The 24,048-nt window shown below is 42.9% G+C and overlaps 1 protein-coding gene across 3 annotated transcripts in view; it reads right to left on the reverse strand.

Moving 5' to 3' along the window:
- Positions 1-19,917, reverse strand: part of LOC134441210 (uncharacterized) — a 39,832-nt gene extending 19,915 nt beyond the window's left edge. For all 3 annotated transcript variants that reach the window (XM_063191404.1, XM_063191403.1, XM_063191405.1), the window contains exons 1-12: positions 19,041-19,917; positions 12,273-12,436; positions 12,008-12,050; positions 9,226-9,348; positions 8,921-9,037; positions 7,675-7,881; positions 6,153-6,290; positions 5,540-5,656; positions 4,125-5,294; positions 3,241-3,447; positions 2,608-2,760; positions 1,857-1,961 (exon numbers count right to left, since the gene is read on the reverse strand). In XM_063191404.1, the coding sequence (XP_063047474.1) occupies positions 1,857-1,961; positions 2,608-2,760; positions 3,241-3,447; positions 4,125-5,294; positions 5,540-5,656; positions 6,153-6,290; positions 7,675-7,881; positions 8,921-9,037; positions 9,226-9,348; positions 12,008-12,050; positions 12,273-12,436; positions 19,041-19,649 (3,153 nt within the window). In that variant the 5' untranslated portion in view covers positions 19,650-19,917. The remainder of the gene's footprint in view (positions 1-1,856; positions 1,962-2,607; positions 2,761-3,240; positions 3,448-4,124; positions 5,295-5,539; positions 5,657-6,152; positions 6,291-7,674; positions 7,882-8,920; positions 9,038-9,225; positions 9,349-12,007; positions 12,051-12,272; positions 12,437-19,040) is intronic.
- Positions 19,918-24,048: the final 4,131 nt, after the last annotated feature.

A 24,048-nucleotide genomic window follows, 5' to 3' on the forward strand; every position in this document is an offset into this window, starting at 1 on the left:
CATCTTACCTCAGACTAACTCAGTTGCCAACAACAGTTTTAGTTAAACTTACTTGCACTGTGTGTTGCGGCCAGTGCAGGAAGAACTAGAAACTAGAAACTCAGAGAATGCAGACCTCCACCAGGGAAGCTGGTTCTAATATTTGTGACATGGTGTGGTGTGATCCATACAGGCCTATATAGGTTAGGCATACATAGCCTACCATTGTGTTCAGAGAAGTGAACCTTCAATGTTAACCAAATTATGTGTCTCTTATTAGCTAGGATGTATGTCACCTGGTTAGCTTTAGTATAGTTCACCTGTCATTGTGGGATTGGCAAATGTTTGGTCATGCCATATAGGACCTGCTGTAATATGGAATATAGGCCTACTGGAAATTATTAGATCCCAGCCTTGGTGACATTGTTCATCCATTGTGTGTTGGCAGCATGCCTTTCATCACATAATTGTTTTGCCACAATACTAAATGGCACAGCTATTACTGTAATATCCACATAATATAGGCCTATAGTTAATGATATGACTATGGTGGTCAACATTGCCCTTTGAGAACGCTTTAGGATCACTGTCACACACACTCGCAACACAATATTGATTAACTTTAAATAGTGAACTATAGCCTACCTTCCCCTCCTTGGTGCTGTTCAATTCATTCTCCCACCCTTCGAACAAACTTCCGCTGGATAGACGAGAGAAAGCTGATTTGGTTGAGAACAATTAACTCTGCGATAGCTGCGACGTATGCGTGACATTATATGCCATTATTATATTACATTATGTTTTGGTGGCTGGCTACGCTTATGGCTTCAGCCATGTGGGCACTGCAAATCCGTGCTGTGTGCATTCTGATTAGTTTGTGGTGACCGTCGCAACACAAATTTGATTAACCTAAATGTAGTGAACTGGATACCTTTCCCTCCTTGGCCCTGCCTTCATCACTGTACCACTGTTCGCCGTTATTAATATCTCCACCCTTCGTGAACTTCAACTGAACAGGGAACAACTGTTCATCTCTGCAAAAGCTGATTTGGTTGTCAGGCCAAACGCTCGGAGAACAATTAACTCCAAACGATATGTGTGCCATATTGTACATTATTTGATGTGCTATTCGTTACGCAGCCATGTAGGCACAGCAAATCCACGCGCTATGCAGTGGTCACTGGTCACTGTCCATCAATCCAAGTCGCAGGCACGTCCTGTCGCAAACAGGTTGTAAAAACAGACCGATGACCACCCTATCTGAGGACCAGGTAGACACTGGATGAGGCGCTGGCCTCGCATGCTGGGTCTTTGTGGCTGGCATTGGAGCTAGCATGCTCAGAAAAAGTGTTTAGAGACTGGCTGCGTGTCTTTGGATACTGACTTTTGTGGATATACAGTACTTTGGACCTTCACTGTAATGTGCATTTGTCAGGGTTTCCATCCTGACCGTGTGAACTTTGGAGGAGAGCCAGTTTGGAGAAAGGCTCTGCAGACAGTGCAGGCGAGCAATGCGAACGCAGCACGCCCTGGGACAGCTAAGATGCTAGTGTTGGGGTGTAACGTGGGTTTTTAGCACTATTAACTAATAGCAACGCAAATTCTACCTCCTAACTAGCATATATAATTGAATCACATAGTATCAGCTATCAGCTAGCTGGAATAATAACATTTAATGATAATAGCAACAAGCTTGGAACTAGAAGTGACATCAGCAGACCAAGAGAATGGCTGAAAGAACAGAAGAAATTAAAATTAAATTATTAATCTAAGGGTAGGTGTAAAATAAGCTTATTTCCAGAAATGGTGCTGTATTGTTTACGGCTTACATGTACCATTGGAACAATCCCACACACAAACACACAAAGCTGCAATACCTTCTCTGCTGGCTTGGCAGTGATGCTGTCCAACTTGGGCGCCGGTGTAAACACGCTCTCCTCGACACAGCGCCGGATCCTGATGGCATGATCCTCCGTTTTAGTCTGACCATGGAGGGGAAACATGGGTATGTCCATGAGCCTCGTACATTTCTGAAGTGAAGACTATCCTTTGTCCAGGTCAACTTAGTTACGTGAGATTATTTGAGGGCATCTTAGTTACGTGAGTTTAGTTGAGAGCAAGTTACAAACTCTTATGCCGAATCCAGACCTGGTAGCGTGGGTAGCAGAAGAAGTTTCGCCTTGAATTCGCTGTATTCGCTCGAGACGCAGCATTGACATGTTTGATTCAGCTAATCACATAACGGCTCTGGCTTGAAACCCTGGGACATTCGGAGATATGAACGTTCCGATTGGTTTTCGCCGAACAGCGTCAGAGCGAATTCGCCTGCGATTAGATTTAGTTTAATCGTCAAAATTCGCTCTGGTCGTGCAAGAAGCTTCGCTCCTGGCGAATTCGCTTTGGTAGCGCAGGTCGCGTGCCCTCCATAGAGAAATAGTGACTTCCGTCGCTTCGTTCGCTCCTGGTCTGTACACGGCATTAGAGCTTTAGAAGATGTTTCTTGTCTTCATCTAAAAAAAGAAATCCAATTGCCTACACCTGAACTCCTTGGACCCACAAATGTATACTGTTAGACTTCAAGTCATGCACCAGCCTAGTTATGAATGGCTGACACATTAACACACTTACAGGCACTACGCTGAATTCCACCTTGTCCTGCAGGCGAAGTCGTTTCTCCTCCATCACTTCGCTAAACAGGAAGTAGAGCCTTGCATTGTGGGCGTCCAGCTGGGGCTTGATGTGTCCAAACTCACCTGTACCGCTGATGGCCACCACCACACCCTGAAAGCACATCAGACACAACTCATGACGCATGTGCATCATAACCTTACATTGCGATTAGCTGAGGCCTTTTGTCCAAGCGACTTAGTCATATCACAGGCTGTTGGTTACATTCCCTGGTGTAACATGAGGTTAGGTGGCTTGGTCAAGTTATGCAGTTAACCTGCAGTTATGGATGCAGGGCTTGACAGAGGCACCTTTCAACCAGCCGAATGCTGGTAAAACTAGACTGTGGCTACTAACAATTTCAGTCTGACTAACCACTTTGACAGGCAGTCTTTGGTACGACACATCGCAGTAATGGAGCACCTATTGTTTGTAATGAAGTTTGAGGTTTATCGGTTCATTACAAAGATAAAAAAATGACAGCAAAACTGTGGCTAGTAGAAAGGCTGAATGATTCATGAAAAGCAGAAGGTACAGTGGCTGGTGAGAATAAAACGTGTGTGTGTGTATGTGTGTGTGTGTCTCCAGACTGACCGTTTTGCGTTGCTCCTGCGTGTCTGCGTCCAGGAAGGTGTCTGGCAGGATCTTCAGCGCGGTGGCACTCTGGGTTTTGGTCTGGGGGTTGGTGACCAGCTTGAACTGCACCTTGTCCCCGATCAGCATGGTGGCCTTGGTCAACACTTCCCCCGAGCTGAAGCCCAGCTGCTTCTCTTCGCCCTCCACCACCGCACACAGGCTGCCCTGCAAGACACACAGCAGCGCACGAGACAGTGTTATTTAACAATTTTAAACATGCGCGTTCTACAACGCTATGTGACAGGTTAAGGCTGATTTCTCTCATCACCTAGCGCTCACATGGCCTTATATTTGAACAGGTGTGTGTGTGTGCGTGTGTGTGTGTAGCAGTAGTCGTCTAGCATTATACAATAGTTAGATCCGGTCCAATTATTTCACAAATTGTGATTGGACAATTGGCGTTCTACACGTCACTAGGAGTGAGGGTATCCTCCAACACTCTATGAATGACTCTCCACATCTAATAATCACTCCGCGACCAAAGATACAAAGTAACTGTAACCAACGTGGTGCGCGTTGCGCAGCAACCAAAGACAATAACTGGAACTATTTTTCCGGAGCGAAGGAACAAGCAAATAAACAATCAAATAAAGTAATTAAAATAATTTAACATTTCTTTCAATTAACTAATTGTGTTAGCAAAGGAACTATTGTATAAAAGCAATATAACACTTGTGGTCGTGAGGTTGTTCTGGGACACCCTCACGGGTGTAATTACCTACGGCACTCAGCCTGCGGCTTCGTGCCTGCGGCGAATCACACCCGTGAGGGTGTCCCAGAACAACCTCACTCCCACTCGTGTCATATTGCTTAAGTGATATGGCTGTTTTGACCTCACTTGCCTTGAATCCACGAGCAGGGAGAGTCAGCACAACTCCCTCCAGCATTCCACTGCTGTTGCCACTCTTTTGCGCTGGTGCAACTTTTTGCACTGTGGCGCCACCAGCCTTTTCAGGTGGCTGGGTGGGCGCAGACTTTTGTGCTGACGTGGCCGTAGGCTTCGGCACTGCGGTGGCAGCTGGAGCCTTTTGACTTGGTGTGGCCGGAGTCTTCTGGGCTGGGGGGACAGCAGCCTTCTGAGCTGGTTGGGCAGCTGCAGCTTTCTGAGCAATGGCACAGGCAGCCTTTTGCGCTGGTTTGGTGGCCAGAGTTTTTTGCGTTGGGGCAGCTGCAGCCTCCTGCACTGGTGTGGCTGATGGTTTTTGTGCTGGGGAGGCTGCAGTCTTTGGGGCAGGGACGGCCAGAGGCTTCTGCGTTTGGGTAGCTGTAGGCTTCTGCGCTGGGGTGCCAGCAGCCTTTTGAGTTGGGGTGGCTAAAGTCTTCTGCGCTGTTGCAGCTGCAGTTTTTTGCACTGGGGTGGCCGGAGGCTTCTGGGCTGAGGCGACTGCGGCCTTCTGCATTTGAGCAGTTGCTGGGGTGGCTGAAGCCTTCTGCGCTGGAGCAGCTGCAGCCTTTTGCGCTGGTTGGGCGGCCGTAGGCTTCTGGGCTGCGGTAGCTGAATTCTTTTGCGCTGGGGAGGCTGTAGGCTTCTGCGCTGGCGTGGCCGCAGCGTTTTGCGCTGGGGCAGCTGCAGCTGCAGCCTTTTGCGCTGGCGTGGCCGCAGCCTTTTGCGCTGGGGCAGTTGCAGCCTTTTGCGCTGGGGCAGTTGCAGCCTTTTGCGCTGGGGCAGTTGCAGCCTTCTGCGCTGGGGCGGCCGCAGCCTTCTGCGCTGGGGCGGCCGCAGCCTTCTGCGCTGGGGCAGTTGCAGCCTTTTGCGCTGGGGCAGTTGCAGCCTTCTGCGCTGGGGCAGTTGCAGCCTTCTGCGCTGGGGCAGTTGCAGCCTTTTGCGCTGGGGCAGTTGCAGCCTTTTGCGCTGGGGCAGTTGCAGCCTTTTGCGCTGGGGCAGTTGCAGCCTTTTGCGCTGGGGCAGTTGCAGCCTTTTGCGCTGGCGCGGCCGCAGCCTTTTGCGCTGGCGTGGCCGTAGGCTTTTGCGCTGGCTGAGCGGTTGAAGGCTTCGACCCCGTTTCCACTGGCTGAAGAATAGAAGGAAAGCAAATACAAACAATAAAATGAAAACTATGTACAATCCCCCCCTCCCCATTTTATTAGCATTATTATATATTTTGCTAGCTATTACTAAAATTCAGAGCCTAATTTTCCTGCAATGGAAGTATGGTGTATATGGTGTAATATGTAATAATAACCATTTAAGAATCAATCTCTTGGCACTCGCATAGCCACATAGAGTACATAGCATAGTATAGCAATTCTCTCTTACCTTCTCCTTAGGGGCAACCTCCTTGACCTTGCTGGCGTCCTGTGCGACCTTGGGGTGGTCACGAGGGCTGAAGGTCACAGAGCCCTGGGGAAGCTTCAGCAGCCGAACAGCTCCCCCCTGGAAGTCCGAGGAACAAGATTGAAGATGCACAAAATACTTGCAATACGTTTAATTTAACAGAAACAAGGTGCACTGGACAACACCATGTCGTGGGTCACAAGTAATTAGCAACTGAGATTTTTTTGCTACGTTGTGGCCAAGGCACTATTTAACATGCGCATTACAATTAAATCACCTTAGTGTCACTCTCCCGCAAAGGTACATTTTTAAAAGCATATATTGTTGATTTAAACTATGCAATCATAATGAGGATATGATGCAGTCCAGTCACAAACATACTGAAATTCCACTTCCTGTTTGGAATTTAAATTCAAATTCATACTGAAATTCAATAAATGAATTGGAATGTTGGGCTCATTCTCAATTCAATTCTGTATTTTGTACAAGACTGATGCACAATGGTGGAGAAGCGTAGGGATGTGTAGCGGTGCAGCATGCTTATGCGTCAGGATGTGTTGACTATGTAAGCCCCCTTAGTCTTGAACTCTCTTACCTCCACAGAGGTGAACTCCACCTCGTCCATGACCTTTAACTCATCCCCACTCAGGTTCTCGTGGGAGTCGCCCTTGATACTGTTGTAACTCTCGGACATGATCGTCAGCACATTGTAATGGATGTCCATGACCATTCCCTGGTTCAGGAACACGAAGGGTTAAATATTAAGTGTGGCTTAGCGTCACACAATTGAATAACCTGGTTTTACGCACCCATCCACTTTATGTCGGGTGAACGCCCCTTTAGGAGATCTTCGGTTAGGACACCTTCAGAGTCCTGAGGTTGAGTCCCCTTAGCGCTGTAGATGGCGGTAGCACACTTCTTGTGCAAATACCTCAAAAGAAGAAGAAGAAGGAGGGGACAACGTCCCTTTAGGAGACCCGAATTGAGCACACTCTTTTGCATTGGGTGGGCGGGTTTTGAATCCTCTTTATTAATCCAACCTCTTTGGTTTAACATTTCATGTTTAACGGAAATTCAACTCAAAATGTTTAATCTCTATCCGCGATGGAGAGGTCTTGTGAAGTAGCCACACAAAAGTGTACACTTCTGATTGGCCCACTGTCAATAAGGTGAGCAAGCAATTCCATGTCCGCCCACGTCTTCGTGGCTTCACCGCTAGTTCTAGTTGTTTCCATTGATGAACTGAGGAGAAAAAAGACTCGCTATAAGCTAAAGAAACATTCCGTAGGCAAGTGCTAAAAATTTGCAAAGTCAGGGCTAAAATCCATTGCAAAGCCTCTCGAGAGGACACGCATGGGTTCTCCTCTCTTTTCCATTTGACAAATGTTTTCTGGTGTGCGAGAAGAACTCAAGTTATGCAGAAACGTTGCACACAGGTCGTCTTAAAATAGTTACACAGATAAATAACAATGAAATTCCACAAATTTATGGAAATTTTCCCAAAGAAACCACTCAGTGAACTGGCTGGTAAAGTAGCAAACACTGGGGCAAACATCGTCTAAGAGAGAAAGATATGTTAAAACCCGCCCATCCAATGCAAAGGAGTGTGCTCAAAATTCGGTCTCCTAAGGGGGCGTTGTCCCTCTTTCTTCTTCTCTTTTCGTGGTGTTTGCACAAGACGTGCGCTACCGCCATCTACAGCGCTAAGGGGACTTATTCTCAACCTCAAGACTCAGAAGGTCTCCTAATCGAAGGTCTCCTAAAGGGGCGTTCACCGACATAAAGTGGATACCGGAAAAGAAGCCGCCTGATTTATCTCTCTCTCATATAAAATTCTCTGACGGTGGATTGCAGTTTATGGTGATGAGGAGAGACGACAAGCACGAGGGGGAGGGGTCAGCGGGGGAGATAGCGACCATCTCTGTTACCAAGCAGCTGAGCTGGAACGCTGAGGACGTTTAAATGTTTTTTCCCCAGAATTGAAATATTGTTAATATATTTGACTCACACTTAAAGCAAATGTAATTAAATAATAACTTAACGGAAGATGAATAATAAATACAAAATATATAATTATAAAAATCTTTTTTTATTATCATCTCCCCCCCACAGCTCACCTTCTGCCTTTTCTCCTTGGTGAACTGGAAGGAGAGTGGCACCACGGCCCTGACGTTGGTGGCCTTCTTCTCCCTAGAGAGCAGGTCCGTGACCAGCTGAAACTCCACGCGGTCGTGCTTGAACAGCGTGCCAGTGAAATCCCCGTTGCCGAACGGCAGTGGGTCCAACTCCCCCGACAGGTCAGAAGTGATCATCCCAAAGAACCCCTAAGACAAAACCACACAGGCCACATTTACATGATCTTATGAACAACATTAGACAATTTTGCATTCAATAACTAATAAACGGATGATGTAGATTTTCATAGAGAAATACAAAAGCATAGTAAGAGTATGTTTTTGAGGGTGTGAGTGGGCCCCTCACTGGCGCACAATTTTTTTTTTTTTTTTTTTCTTTTTCAAAATTATTCGAGGGCCACAAATAGATGCCCCGCGGGCCGCTATTTGAGTATGGGGGATCTAGAACATGCCTTCATTTCAGGCCTCCCAAAAAAGACCATCAAACGGCTTCAACTAATCAAAAACGCAGCAGAGAACAAAAATGATTAACCACATTACCCCAGGTTTCAGATCACTGAATTGGCTCCCAGTGAGCTACTGACATTACTTCTTGTGTTTAAATCATTAAATGGGATGGGACCCAGCTACCTACTGGATTTGCTTGAGCTGTATGATCAACTTGTTGGCAATATAAAATATCAAGAGTGTGGAGAGCTGCTAAGCTGATAGTCTTTGGAATCAAGTTCCAGAGAACTTAAAAAATGGTCTTGAGTCTGGATTTAAAACTAAGATATTCTCAGGTGCTTTCTCTTAGTCATCCAAATAATTAAAATTTGATTTTAATATTTTAAAGGATAACTTCTCCCAATTTCAATCTGCTGTTGTGTTGCTTACGCTACCCTTGACTTGTCAGTACCCGGTGATGCTGCATTTCAGCCCTTTCTGAGATCTGAGCTATTCTAATGGGGGCAGATTTTGTTTACATTCAAAATGTTCTTAACATAGGCCAACTCCAAATATTATCCCAAAAGGCATCGCTGTTTGTTTATTGTCTGCTGATGTTGCATACAACATACACCTGCCACCATTACAATGATTGAATTGCATTTGTGTATAAAATGCGCTATACAAATAAAATTGCCTTGCCTTGCCTTGCCTGGCCGTGTGTGTGTGTGTGTGTGTGTGTGTGTGTGTGTGTGTGTGTGTGTGTGTGTGTGTGTGTGTGTGTGTGTGTGTGTGTGTTCACCTTTGAGGAAGTATGTGCTTTGATGATGACTCCAGGCAGGAAGTCGGGGTCCACCTGCCCTGTTCCTCCAGGGGCCACCTTCACATCTGTGGCAACCTCCTTTTTTTGGAACCCACCCTAGATATCATACAAGTTATACACACATGATACACATTATATACTACAACACATACACACACACACTTAGGAATTACATGAAGCAAGTATGTCTACTCTACTTGACACTACCCACAAAACAATGCAGTACCATCAGTGCTTAAAATCACAAATATAAAACGTGAAAAACATAGAACAATTCCACTGACCTGCTTGAAGACGGTGAAGTGCACCTTGACGCCAGGGATGAGGAACTTGTGGTGGTCATAGAAGGACGGGAAGTTGAAGGGAAAACTCTTCAGGTCATCTCTTTCGATGATCCCCTTTGCCTCCTGCATGAAGACATACATGACATGTTGGGCCATGCAATGTTCGTTGAGGACGTTGAATCCCAAGGCTGCACTGTTGCATTAGCCTTGAAGGTTATTTGTGAACTTGTGTAGAGAGTTTTTTTTTTTATAAAAAAAAAAACACTTTTATCTAACTTTTATTTAACGCATCTGTAGTAATGTTAAGAATAAACCTTGTTTTTTTTCTTAGTGAACTTCACAAAATATATGGGCTATAATGTAGATAGTACTTGGGATGGGGTTATCGTTGCCTGTTGTTTCTGATGGGGCGGCAATTTGTGTGGCACCCCGGAACCCTGCAAACTCGTCAAAGAAAAAAAGGTGACAGTGTACAACGGGGGTTCTATTTCTATTCACGTGAATGACCTAATTGGCCGGGAAAAAGGTGACTGTCACCAAAAGGTGACGAGTTTGCAGGTATGCTCACTTCTGGAAGATTGGCAAGGGGTAAGCTGTGTTATTTTTTCCTCCGTGTCACAAATTATTTTATGGTGTTTCTGTGCTTTAATTTCTCTGTTATTTTACTGATCTTTGATGGGAAGATATTCTGTTACGTTTGTGTGGATATTTTAGCTGTTATTTTCGCTCAAAATATGTAAATTACCGCTGTTAATGTCCGCGATCGTTATGAAGTTAACAGGTGCTAACGAGCCCATTGTGTCACAGGAATGTCGTTTGCTTCGACCCCTTGCAGTGTGCATCATTGTGTCCACCCTGTCTGTTGTTACAGGTATGTGCTAATGTATGAAAGAGATCCCTGTAGTATTTTTGGTGATGTACATAGTGTTTTCTTTTGGTTTTTACTGTGTAAACTATACGATCTAAGTGCTTTGGTTTCTCTATTATTACACTGTAAACAGTAGCTTGTCTAGCTGCTGTAGTGTTGTCTCACTTCTGGAAGATTGGCAAGGGGAATGCCGTTTGCTTCGACCCCTTGCAGTGTGCCTCATTGTGTCCGCCCTGTCTGTTGTTACAGATTGGGAGTAAATAAATGCTATTGGATCGAGACCCCTCATCTCTCCTGCCTCTTCAATCATCCAAAGACTTTCAATTTTTGTTATTTTGATGTAATGGTCGGTTCATGTCCGTTACACATCTCAATGGGACATTCCATCCTGCCGTGGTATAATCAAAGATTCTTTGAATTCATAATGGACCGTCTGTGGTATAATACTAAACTAAACAATAACTGTAGCCTGTGATACTACTTTGCGTTTGCTTTAGGGCATGGCTTCTGCTCGCTCATCGAACTATAGGGACTGCAAGGAATTACTTAATTTCTCCTAGTGGTGGGCTATCTACAGCATTCCAGCCATTGGGGTGTCTCTGTGTGTGAATAGCTCTCCTGAGCAATAATGTGGTCAACCTTGTCCGATTACAAGCATCAACACTGATTTTGACTGCAGTGCCAGCCGTCTGCTCTAACCAAACTTGCTGCACAGATAAAGCTTTGATTACTGGACAGATTCAATGTATCCAGTAGGATTATCTACAAGCTGTGAGGCTAAACCACCCCCCCCTCCCAGGACAAAAAAAAACAAGAAATGTAACACTAGAGTTTATCTAGTTGCCATGGCTGCCTTGTGTTGAGTAGTGTGAAGTAGGCCTCTAAAAAAGGGGAAGTGTTATTGGCCAACCATATGGTGATTACATTGCTCTGAAACCGTGTCTGATGATAATGTATGGGTGGATTATTTGTGTCAAGTGCCGGTTAGCCATGAGCGGCTAGCTTCCGTCGTCCTGAACAAATAAGTAACAGTATTCCGTACACCTGGTTTACCTTAAAATGGCGCATTATCAATGATTTTCATGCAATTATAATGGTGGTGTGTTTGTTTGTTGTCAAACTATCCCTTCAAAACAGAGTTTGAATGACTACAACACGATAAAGATAACTTTGAAGGCAGCATGCATGCTAGTAGCCGGAACTAGCTTGTTGCAACCTTATTGCAACAAGCTACATTGCAGCCAAAAACGGCATGGTGTTCTTTTTTCTTACTTAATTTCTTGAAGCAAACAACATTGTTCACTTCAAAAAAGCAGTGCAAAAAAGCAGTGTGCTGCAGTGTTTCTCATACATTGAGGAAACTATGGCGGGTATTACTGTACTTAATGTAGTGTAGTCTTCATTAACTACTTCCGCAACCAGGGCGAACAGTCTTTATCAACTATGAATTGAACCGATTTCATTCTGATCTAGTACAACTCAACTTAATTGACAACTTCACCCTTTGGGGTGCATGAGGGAGGCGACTTAAAGGTACACTGCGGATCATTGAAACTGTGCTGCCTATTTCCGAATTTGATCTTTTCATTAATAATCAACCAATATTTACTAGTATGACCAAAGGACAGTAATTTTTGCAGCTAAAAATGCCCATTTCTGGAAATTCAAAACTATGGAGAAGATCCCCCTTTTATGTATGAAAAATGTAATTTCCCAGTCATAATGACTATTCAGAAATTGATGGTGGTGGTGAGTATTCATGAAAAAGGTAGAATTTGTGAATGGGCAGTAAGAATTCTGGAAACAAACAAGCAAAGATTTTACACAGTGCACCTTTAAAGTCTTCCACAACATGCGCTCATGTAATTCTTATACATTAATTGCTAATGTGCCTCAAACACATCTCTTACTCACCCCAACGAAGGCAATGACTCCTTCAAAACGCCCTGGCGGAAGCCTGCACACAAACAAACAAACAAACAGGTAAGCGTAGAGAACATCATACACACCTAGAAACAGAAATCATGCATCCAAACATATCGCACGCACATTCACACGCTCAGGCATTTGAGGAGAGCCTCTCTCATGACAACATTTCTGTGTTTGGAGCAGAGGTCACACAACAGTCACACTGCAAACACAGGACGAATCTTCAAGGAGCCAAGTAAAAGAAGTGTACTTCTTGGCAGCTGTGGTCTTGGCTAGCAGTGAGTCCGGTCCCTTGGCCTGCGTGTTTGAGGAGGCGGCCTCTGCGACGGGGAGAGGCGTGGGTGCGCAGGGGGGGTCCAAAGGAGCAGACGATGAGGACTGAGCAGCAGCAGCAGCACCTACAGGGTCTCCCACCTTCATGCAGGGGCAAGAGAGCAGAGCAGGGGCCGGTCTTCAGACAGGTGTAAGCAGCCCGTTTTGGCCAATTATGCAAGCCTCGCCAATGTCACCTTTCAAATACCTGTATCTACGGTACAATTTCTTTGAGTTGGTCATGAGTCATGTTGCTAAGGTAAGCATACCCATTAACCCATGTACCCTTTAAGCTTTAAGCACTTTCAACCTTGAGGTCAATTTAAAAAAAGGGAAAATGTGGATTTTATTGTTCATCACCCTATCCAATCAAATGGTTTGGTTACTGACAAAATGTTTGCATTTTTATCGTTGAGTTATCCCCGTTGCAAGATTAGGTGTTCGCAGGTGAAAGATGCGGAGACAGAGGTTTGGTCAAATGGTTTACACTTCACTGAGATACCACATGTTACAACATTACAACTATAAATCACAGTCATAAGGTTAGAGAAAGCTCCATGGACCCCCGGTGCTCTGTATGATGGTCTAATAGGATGCATCCCTAAATTCTGATTGGCTAGCCTCTCCTCTGGCTGCCTAAATCTGCATGTCGTCTAACACCCTTTGACCCAGTGGCAGTTTGATAATATATCACAGTTGATTTAGCATCAGGATGTCTGGGGTGTCTTTGTGGTTTTCCTTACTTACAGATGGCTTGGCTAGCCCTGTCTTTATGCTTGAGTTGACTTCTTTGTACGGTGTGGTTGTCATGCTACAGTATCCATTTCCCTTTAGACCCCTTTTAGTATTTAGCTGCTACGCCAAGCATGTTACTTGTTTCTACATTCCTACATCTATATTCCTACACCGTCCAAGTGAATACAGTTTCAGGACAGCCGACAAGAAGACGCCTCAAAGCTTTGCTGTTTTGGGACATGTCCGAAATCATAAAATTTCAGCAAGTTTCAGTCAAATGTTTTGGAAATACATTAATATTATATGAAATGGGGGGTAACTCTAATTTCTCTCTCTCTATATGGGTGGGAGACGTGACGCCTTGTTTTTTCGTAACATTGGTTAAAAACTTAAAAAACTGTTATTTTCCTTTAAAAAACAAATGTCAATGAAAGAAGATGTGGTACATTATGTTTCATATTAGTCTTAAATGAGAAGAAACATTTTTGTTAAGATTTATGTAAAGGTTTATATGTCAAATATCCTGCGGTGTGACTGTAACATTAATGAAACCTTTATATATAATATATATATAAATTAACCAACAACATTTTGAATAATGTATGAAGCATTTGGCATGATTGCATAAATCTTAACTTTAGATTAAGATATGTGAATGTGGAAAAAACTCAAGACAGTAATATTAACTACAAGTTCAATTTCGTAACACAAATTGCGTCCTGTGGGGTGACATGTATGACAATGTTTGTGAATGGGCAGCTGCAAGGCCAACTACAAGGGTCTTAAATACCTCAGTTATTGGAGAGTGCTTTGGAAGTTTAAGGTGACTCTTAACCTCTTAATATGTGCTCATATTGCAATCTTTCTGTCACGCAATGCTTAGGTTCATTTTATGGTGTCCTGTGGTGTGACTGCTCTTATAGGAGGAAAAAATGTTTTTTATTAATGAAAACGCATATTAAGATTAAACACAATATCATTATCAAGTTAGCATGAGCTCAGATGTCAGTCATGTATACAAAAGGATTAAAATGGCCATAATGCAGTGAATTCCCTGTGGTGTGACTCCATTTTCCTGCGGTGTGACATGCCTATGCTATGTGTTGATGCAGGACACATTTTCCCAAAAATGGCAAAAAATAAGGTGAAATTCCCCAGACCACTAAGTGCTTTATTTTTTTCAATTTTTATCCATCATTTTTTTAAGGAATTTGAAAAACTTTTTTTTTTTTTGCGTTACGCCCTTAAACGTCAACCACCCATATATATACACACTGTATATGGGTGGGAGACGTGACGCCTTGTTTTTTCGTAACATTGGTTAAAAACCTACAAAACTGTTATTTTCCTTTAAAAAACAAATGTCAATGAAAGAAGATGTGGTACATTATGTTTCATATTAGTCTTAAATGAGAAGAAACATTTTTGTTAAGATTTATGTAAAGGTTTATATGTCAAATTTCCTGCGGTGTGACTGTAACATTAATGAAACAATATATAATAATATATGTATAAATTAACCAACAACATTTTGAATAATGTATGAAGCATTTGGCATGATTGCATAAATCTTAACTTTAGATTAAGATATGTGAATGTGGAAAAAACTCAAGAAAGTAATATTAACTACAAGTTCAATTTCGTAACACAAATTGCGTCCTGTGGGGTGACATGTATGTCAATGTTTGTGAATGGGCAGCTGCAAGGCCAACTACAAGGGTCTTAAAGACTGGCTCCTAACCAGTCAGTACCTCAGTTATTGGAGAGTGCTGTGGAAGTTTAAGGTGACTCTTAACCTCTTAATATGTGTTCATATTGCAATCTTTCTGTCACGCAATGCTTAGGTTCATTTTATGGTGTCCTGTGGTGTGACTGCTCTTATAGGAGGAAAAAATGTTTTTTATTAATGAAAACGCATATTAAGATTAAACACAATATCATTATCAAGTTAGCATGAGCTCAGATGTCAGTCATGTATACAAAAGGATTAAAATGGCCATAATGCAGTGAATTCCCTGTGGTGTGACTCCATTTTCCTGCGGTGTGACATGCCTATGCTATGTGTTGATGCAGGATACATTTTCCCAAAAATGGCAAAAATAAGGTGAAATTCCACAGACCACTAAGTGCTTTATTTTTTTCAAATTTTTTCCTATTTTTCTCCATCATTTTTTTCAGGAATTTGAAAAACTTTTTTTTTTTTGCGTTACGCCCTTAAACGTCAACCACCCATATATATACACACTGTATATGGGTGGGAGACGTGACGCCTTGTTTTTTCGTAACATTGGTTAAAAACCTACAAAACTGTTATTTTCCTTTAAAAAACAAATGTCAATGAAAGAAGATGTGGTACATTATGTTTCATATTAGTCTTAAAGTGGTAGTTCGCTATTTTAGACATTCAGCCTTGTTTGTGTGACTTCTGGGGTGAAGTAGAGATGTTCTCATCACAATTTTGACATTTGGTGCTGAACGGAGCATTTGGGTATTCAAGACTGCAGCCCCCCCACCTTTACATTGACTCCAATGAAGCACTCAAGCAATCGATCATAAAATGGCATTAAACTTTTGTTTGCAGAGACATGAAACTAACCGAGTGGTCAGAGGTGGGCAGCGATACGTTGGCTCGAAAATCACCGCGAAATACGCTTCCAGAGAAGATATATTCATTATTGTCCGTCTTCATTGATTGTATTGGTTTGACTAGTATTACTCCGCGCGACCGGAAATGGGGGTGCGTTTGTTTACGTTACTATCTATGGTTTGTATGCAAGCTGTAGTTTTTGTAGCCAGTCCCGCCCAAAGATAGCCGTTCTACCTCGCTCCTTGATGTCTACATAAACAACACACTATCGCTACCTACTGGCTGGATGTCTACTGCTATTCAACGGCGTCTGGGGAAAAATAGGTCCGCCAAATGCTTAACAACAGTTAGAAGGCATATTTCGCTGCAATTTTCGAGTCAATTTATCGCTGTTTACCACTGACCACACGGTGAGTTCCATATCTTCTCAAACAAAAGTTTAATGCCATTTTATAATCTATTGCTTGAGTGCTCTATTGGAGTCAATGTAAAGGTGGGGGGGCTGCAGTCTTGGATACCCAAATGCTCCGTTCAACACCAAATGTCAAAATTGTGATGAGAACATCTCTACTTCACCCCATAAGTCACACAAACAGGGCTTAATGTCTAAAATAGCGAACTACCACTTTAAATGAGAAGAAACATTTTTGTTAAGATTTATGTAAAGGTTTATATGTCAAATTTCCTGCGGTGTGACTGTAACATTAATGAAACAATATATAATAATATATGTATAAATTAACCAACAACATTTTGAATAATGTATGAAGCATTTGGCATGATTGCATAAATCTTAACTTTAGATTAAGATATGTGAATGTGGAAAAAACTCAAGAAAGTAATATTAACTACAAGTTCAATTTCGTAACACAAATTGCGTCCTGTGGGGTGACATGTATGTCAATGTTTGTGAATGGGCAGCTGCAAGGCCAACTACAAGGGTCTTAAAGACTGGCTCCTAACCAGTCAGTACCTCAGTTATTGGAGAGTGCTGTGGAAGTTTAAGGTGACTCTTAACCTCTTAATATGTCTTCATATTGCAATCTTTCTGTCACGCAATGCGTAGGTTCATTTTATGGTGTCCTGTGGTGTGACTGCTCTTATAGGAGGAAAAAAAAGTTTTTTTATTAATGAAAACACATATTAAGATTAAACACAATATTATTATCAAGTTCGCATGAGCTCAGATGTCAGTCATGTATACAAAAGGATTAAAATGGCCATAATGCAGTGAATTCCCTGTGGTGTGACTCCATTTTCCTGCGGTGTGACATGCCTATGCTATGTGTTGATGCAGGACACATTTTCCCAAAAATGGCAAAAATAAGGTGAAATTCCACAGACCACTAAGTGCTTTATTTTTTTCTATTTTTTCCAATTTTTATCCATCATTTTTTTCAGGAATTTGAAAAACTTTTTTTTTTTTTGCGTTACGCCCTTAAACGTCAACCACCCATATATACACATGCAGTATTTTGCTAAATTATAGCTTTTCCCTTGAAATGGAAAGACGTGTTTTATGAGCGAGCAAACCCGGCTATTCTCTTGACACACCATGTTTATCTGCTACCGTAAGAATTAATCTGGTTAGGTATGAATACTTAGCATTCTATTGGCATTGCTATTTAAAAGAAATGCATCATAAAATGTTTAGTGGATGCTGTAATATTTAGTTAGATGATATGCAGTGTTTTATGAGCAAATCTTACATTTTGAAAAAATATTTTTGACTGAAACCATTTATGCACTGTAAGGTACACTGTTTAAACTCACCTCACACACCTCAACAGGTATTTTGATAGAAAAATAACGATATGAGCTTATTTGGAACACAAGTGGGCTTAATCAGACTTTGACTTTTCCCCTAAAAATTCTCCATATTGTACTTTGAAATATTCATCAACTCATTGATAAACATTGGTTAATAGTAAGATTTACCTCTATTCTCAATCATTTCTCAAGAATAGTATGTGAATATGATTGAAAATGAAAGAACTTTAGATTTTGGTGGGCTTAATGGGTACGCTTCCCTTATATAAATTGTGTTTTTTTTTCGGGGGGAGGTATTCACCTCCGAAAAAGAATGAGTAAGAGATCAAAGCAGAATTCCAGATAATTTTTAACATGCCGTTTACGGTTCGTCCTACCCTTGACTTGTCACCTGGCAACACACTGTTTGCTCAGCGATTTCCAAGATTTCTGTCCACTGTAATGGGGCATTGTTTGTTTACTTTATCAACTCAACACATCACAGACATAAGGATTTGCTGTTTAAAGGTTGTGTTTAAAGGTGTCTGTAGATGTAGAATAACTTTTGGGATGATGATTGAGTATTTCAAGATTTAATTTTTGAAAAATGTAAACAAACCATTGCATCTCAGAAAGGGCTGAACAAAATCAAACGAGGCACCGTTGTTGAATATGGACAAGTCAGGGTTAGTGTGAGCAAATTAAACTGCATGTTGAAATTGGCCGTAATGCTTTTAGAACAGGGAGTGAGTCCCAAATAAATAGGAAGAGGGGTGGTCACAAGCCATCGAACAAAGCTCAATAACTTGAATCTTTGTTTGCACTGGGAGTGTAATTAAGTCATTAAAACAAATGTGAAATACTGGTGGAGAGCATGCCAAGGTGCATGAAAGCTGTGATAAAAATCCAAGGTTATTCTACCATATAGTGATTTCTGAAATATCCTAAGTGAAAACACTATTATGTTGTTTTAAAGTGAAGATCATCTTGTTTTCTTTGCATGTTTTGCAGTCTGACAGCATTATATATTTTGTGTTATTTTGACCATTGGAACTTCCTACAAATAAATGCTCTAAATGACAATATTTTAATGCAATATATATTGCAAGTAGTTGATAAAATGGAGTAACAAATTGTTTATTTTACTCAGACAAACTGATCATTTAGAAGTGGTCTGTTTTTCCGCGTTTGTATTTGTTATGCATATCATTTTGGACAGAAATTATGTATTCATTACAACACTATGGAAAACCTGCCATTTACTGTCTGAAAACGGACTATTTCCCTAGCGGTCACCATTGTGACAAACTTTAAAACCTTCTGAGATTTTGACCAACATTAAATGAAACGACACATAAGGAGTAAAACATGTTAGAGTTGTTTTTTTTTTGGGATAACAGCACCACCCATCACCTGTGGACTAGGGCGCACACGTTTACAAAAGGGAATACATTTTTGAGGGAGCAAAACACCTAATAACTATTGCAGTGTACTTTATGAAGTTGGTTTGATTTTCTGTCACATGCCTATTAAGGCTCTCATCCAGCATGATATTCAAAAGACGAGAGAAGTTGTTACTGGTCTTGTTTTTTGAGTTTACCCAGACAGACAGAAGATTTAGGACCCGTTACTTACCTGACAGCTAGTCACCACATCGACAGACGGAGACGCATCTTTCTCAACCACCTTGAGCTGTTTACCACCGTCCTCTTCGACAGATGCACCGATGGTGACAGTAAGGGTGGGGGTGGCAGTGGTAACGGTACGCTCATCCGAATCGACACTGACAACCATTTGCTCCGCTGGCATGCTACCGTCCTCCTCCGCCCTACTTGAGCGGCCCATGGACGCAACAGGACGACCCCGTGGAGCAGCTCGGCTGCCCCTTGCTCTGGCCGGGCGAAACGGCCTGCTCCGACGAGAGCCACGATTGTCCAAGGGCGGAAAGTCATCCTCGTAGAACTGTGGCTCGTGGTATATTGGTCTAGAATCGGGGTAGAACTCTCGCTGCATCCCATAGTCGCCCGGGGGTCCGTGTGAAAAGTTCTGCTCGTGTCCATCGCCCGGTGGCCCCGTCCAACGGTCATGCTCCAGCCAGCCTTCCTCCTGGTGTGGCGGGAAGCGAGGACCAGGGAAACCATAGCCGCCACGCGGGGGACCACCGCCACGATGACCGCGTCCACCACCGCGAGGAGGGCAACCGCCCCCGAGAGCTTCACCAGCACGTTTCTTTTTTCTCCCCATAGAAAAGCTTTAAATGTTAGCTACTACTTCAGACTAGCTAGCATAGAACTTAACTCTGTTTACTCAAGTAGACAGTCATGTCATGTGAAACGACAATCTGGGGAAAATCATAAGCTCGCCATGTAAACACACACTTGGCATAAACAATTCATATCACCTATGGGACATGACAAACTTAAACTTTCATCACATCCAAGATCCCATGCTCTGAGGACTTTTCGTCGTCACTAGCAGCAGCTCCAAGCACGGATGTTGTTCCTTTCTTTTCTTATGATGAAAGGGGCGGTGACCAAAAAATACCCGTTAGCTTCCGGTCTGTCAAGACCAATCGGAGAAGCCAAAGCAGAAATAATTTTGGTTAGTAGTCTAGACAGGCAGACAAAGGGAAATATAAAAAGGCTGGTAACTAATCATGGTACATATATATATTAATTTACAATAGATTTAAAGTAAATGTATATAAACCAGACTGCCTTTTCATCCTCAGTTTTAGTACTCCCATAAACAAGCTAAACTAATTAGTTTTTGGCACCCTATGAAGAGCTAAGATTAAAGATTTTATAGGCATACCTGAAAAGGATATGGAGAAATTATTTGACTTCAGTGAAAGTTTCTGGGGGTATGAATGGCAAGTCAATAACCCTTGACTTAGAATAGTAAAATGACACCCATTGTAGCAAAACTAGTTGTATTAATACTCCAAAATAGGCCACCTGTGTATTTGCTGACATGAAGAAAAAATGGAAGCCCTTAATGCAGAAGAGGGTGACCAGGAAACCTGGAGACGCACGTAATGGCATACGCACGCAAACATGTAGCAGACAGGGTGCAAACAGAAAACAGACAAAGACCTGGCTGAGTGCTGAAGAGGGCAGTAATGGGACAAGGTAGAAGTAAAGGCACACACACACACTCACATAGCATGTGGTTCCAAGTAGTTAAACACGCAGAAGTAGACACGGTTGGAATCGAGTTAAGGGAGCTTCAAACGCACAGATACACATGTGCATACAGTGGCACAATTCTCATGTTCATGTGGTAGATTTTAGGTGATGCTCTAAGACAAAAAACATAATAAAGAAATAAGCAGGCATATGTGTTGGATGAGTATGCGGCTCCTAGGGGCCTAAAGGAAACTTCCATTTGTGGTTTTGAGCAGGCCCTGGGCCGCTCATGTAGCCGTGAACTTTGGGATACCTTCCGGACTGGGTGCTCATACCAGCATTCCAGGGTATACGTTTATGTTTAGAATAGGACCCGTTTGTCAAACAACTGTCTGTCCTGTCGTCAGGGCCTAAGAGCCGAGGCGGGGAGAGAGTACAGATAGCTATATCTGCCGTAGATAGCGCCATCACCTAAAGAATCAGGAGTATTAGTGTTTCTTGACCCCTGTGGGTCCACAAACATCAAGGACTAATAGAATACACCTGTAATAGTTAATTCACTATTAGAATCAGTGATACAGGGAAAGAGGATCACAAGACCACATGCACACGCATATACACAAGGCATATGCACACACTTGCACATACTCATACATGTGTTCAGACTATGTTGTGTGTCACCCGCACGGAATTCCACTAATATAAATTAGTCCAAGGGTACGCTACACAAAAGGCAACACGGGTGCCGGTCCATATATGGTGCCGGTCCACGTAATTCCTGTGGAATGGATTGTATGTTGTTGGTGTGTGCAGGTATGTGCAAGTGTTCAAATGACACCATGACATTGTATGCCACGTACCAGGGGTAAAGGCCTAACTCGAGCCGGAGCAATACCACATATGGTTGCATATTTTTAATGCTAAAGATAGGACGAAAATCCTCCATTGTAAATTACACCAAGACGTCATAGTGTCGGGGGTTCCATAGGGTATATATTCTGGCGCTTTGCCAACTGGACTTCAGATCACTTTGCGAACGATACCTCACGCATCTGAAGCAAGCTGTTCTCGGGTTGGCCAATTCTTCACTCTTGGTACGCTGGTGGCTGTTAGCAAGATCTTTGAAGACAATAAACTCAACAACAACGACTGCTGAAACACTGTGTGGGCTGAAATTCTTCCAAAACGCTGCGACGGGACCGGGCTCTGAGCCACCCGACCTAGGGGGCCTGAGGGGCTCAATTAACAACGAGAAACCTCTACAGTAGTGTGGGAGTTTTTGGGTGATGTCTGGCACCAGTTAATAAACTTATGTATGGTATGTTAGATTAATAAAGTGTATAATAAGCAGCAATTAAACTAGTTGTGGAAGAAGTAGGCCCATTTACACCGCCTGTGCCTTTGTTGGAGAAGTAGGCCCAAAAAGGCCGCTTGTGCCTTGCTGACATGAAAGACAAACAGTCCAGACACGCTCCTAATACAGGAGCAGATGGTCAAGAATAAGGGTAGGCGCCTCGCTTAAGCACATGTATTCTAACCACACATGCCAGGTGAGGCACAGACAGACACACACACACACACACACACAGAAGCAGTTGTATAAGCATTAAAGAAAAACCTATAGGGATAGATAAAAGACAGAACCTGTACTGAAAATATATGCCCAGGTAGTGCATGGCACTATCCAAGGTCCTGAAGTCTATACGCGGTCTGTAGTAATGTAGTGATGTAGTAACACAGAAGTAGCATGACCTAGGAGGATGCTCAAGGGGAACATAGGTATACACACACACACACACACACACACACACACACACACACACACACACACACACACACACACACACACACACACACACACACACACACACACACACACACACACACACACACACACACACACACACACACACACACACGCTACACACATACCATGTCCACACACATACATGTTTTTAACTATGGTACATTTATATGAAATCTAATGTGCTGACATATGTATATCTTGATGTCTTGCCTAGGTGTAAGATGGGATGCATGTACTGATGATGGAAATGTACATACTGTATGTGTCACAGACATGGAAACTTCCATCCATCGTTAAATGTTAACCCAAGTCCATTAACGTGTTCTAATGTGTTTACTTATGACCAGAAAGTGCACTTTGTGAGCGGGTGCGCTGTAGATGTACCCACGGAACCGAGAGAAAGGAGACAAACATATAGTATATAAAGGGGCTGATCCAGGCCCAAGATGGGTTCAGTTTGGGAAAGTCCTCTGGGACGACCCTACTGTTCTCCGGGCAGCGCAGCTCTCTATGTTCCGGTGGTCTCCTGCAGCGCATTCGCATCAGTGTACTGTACTGAGTGTATTACTTTTAGGTGTACATCTCTTTGTGCAATCTGAGCGAATAAAGTCTTCATCAACAACGAGTAGAACGGTTTGGGCAGCACTTCTTTCTGATCTGGTCTACCTCAATCTGACTGTGCCTGGGGGCTGACTTCTCCCAAGAAGAAATCCAAGACAGTAGCAAAACTAGTTGTATTAATAGTCCAAAATAGGCCGCCTGTGTATTTGCTGACATGAAGAAAAAATGGAAGCCCTTAATGCAGGAGCGGGTGACCAGGAAACCTGGATACGCACGTAATGGCATACGCAAACATGTAGCAGACAGGGTGCAAACAGAAAACAGACAAAGACCTGGCTGAGTGCTGAAGAGGGCAGTAATGGGACAAGGTAGAAGTAAAGGCACACACACACACTCACATAGCATGTGGTTCCAAGTAGTTAAACACGCAGAAGTAGACACGGTTGGAATCGAGTTAAGGGAGCTTCAAACGCACAGATACACATGTGCATACAGTGGCACAATTCTCATGTTCACACAGATGGACACATTCAAAATTACTGAGACACACACACACACACACACACACACACAAAATGAAGGCAAAGTGTTTCGCTGAAAGTGCATATGCCTATAGTAGAGACCCAGAAGAGGCACACATGTGCTAGTAGAAAAAAACCCGGGGTGGCATATGTGTGTTTATAGACCCATTAAGACACACGTATATACTGATGAATGGCGTCATGTGTGTGTTTGTAGAGTGACCCATTAGGACACACATTTACTGATTACAAAAATGTTTTATGTGCACTAATGGTGGAAGAGTAAGAGTGGAAGACTAAGATTATGTGCAGCTCATGCTGAGGTCCATGAAGACACCTGTGCATTGGCCCAACGGTAGGGCACTGGGTTACTACTAGAGATGCACCGGATCCTGATTTTTAGGATCCTGCTGGATACCGAATCCACTGCTTAAGATCCTGTGGGATCCGGAACCGGATACCGGATCCTACGAAAGGGTTGAAACACATAGCCTACTCTTTTAGCCCTTTTTATTACATTGGCTCAAACTATTTTTTAGGCTTACTGCCACACTGCCTGCAACGGCTGCTTCCAAAGGGCTATCACTCCATGCAGCGATTGGGGTTATGAAAGACTGACTGAAAAG

This window comes from Engraulis encrasicolus, chromosome 24, assembly GCF_034702125.1.
Source record: "Engraulis encrasicolus isolate BLACKSEA-1 chromosome 24, IST_EnEncr_1.0, whole genome shotgun sequence".
NCBI lineage: Eukaryota > Metazoa > Chordata > Actinopteri > Clupeiformes > Engraulidae > Engraulis > Engraulis encrasicolus.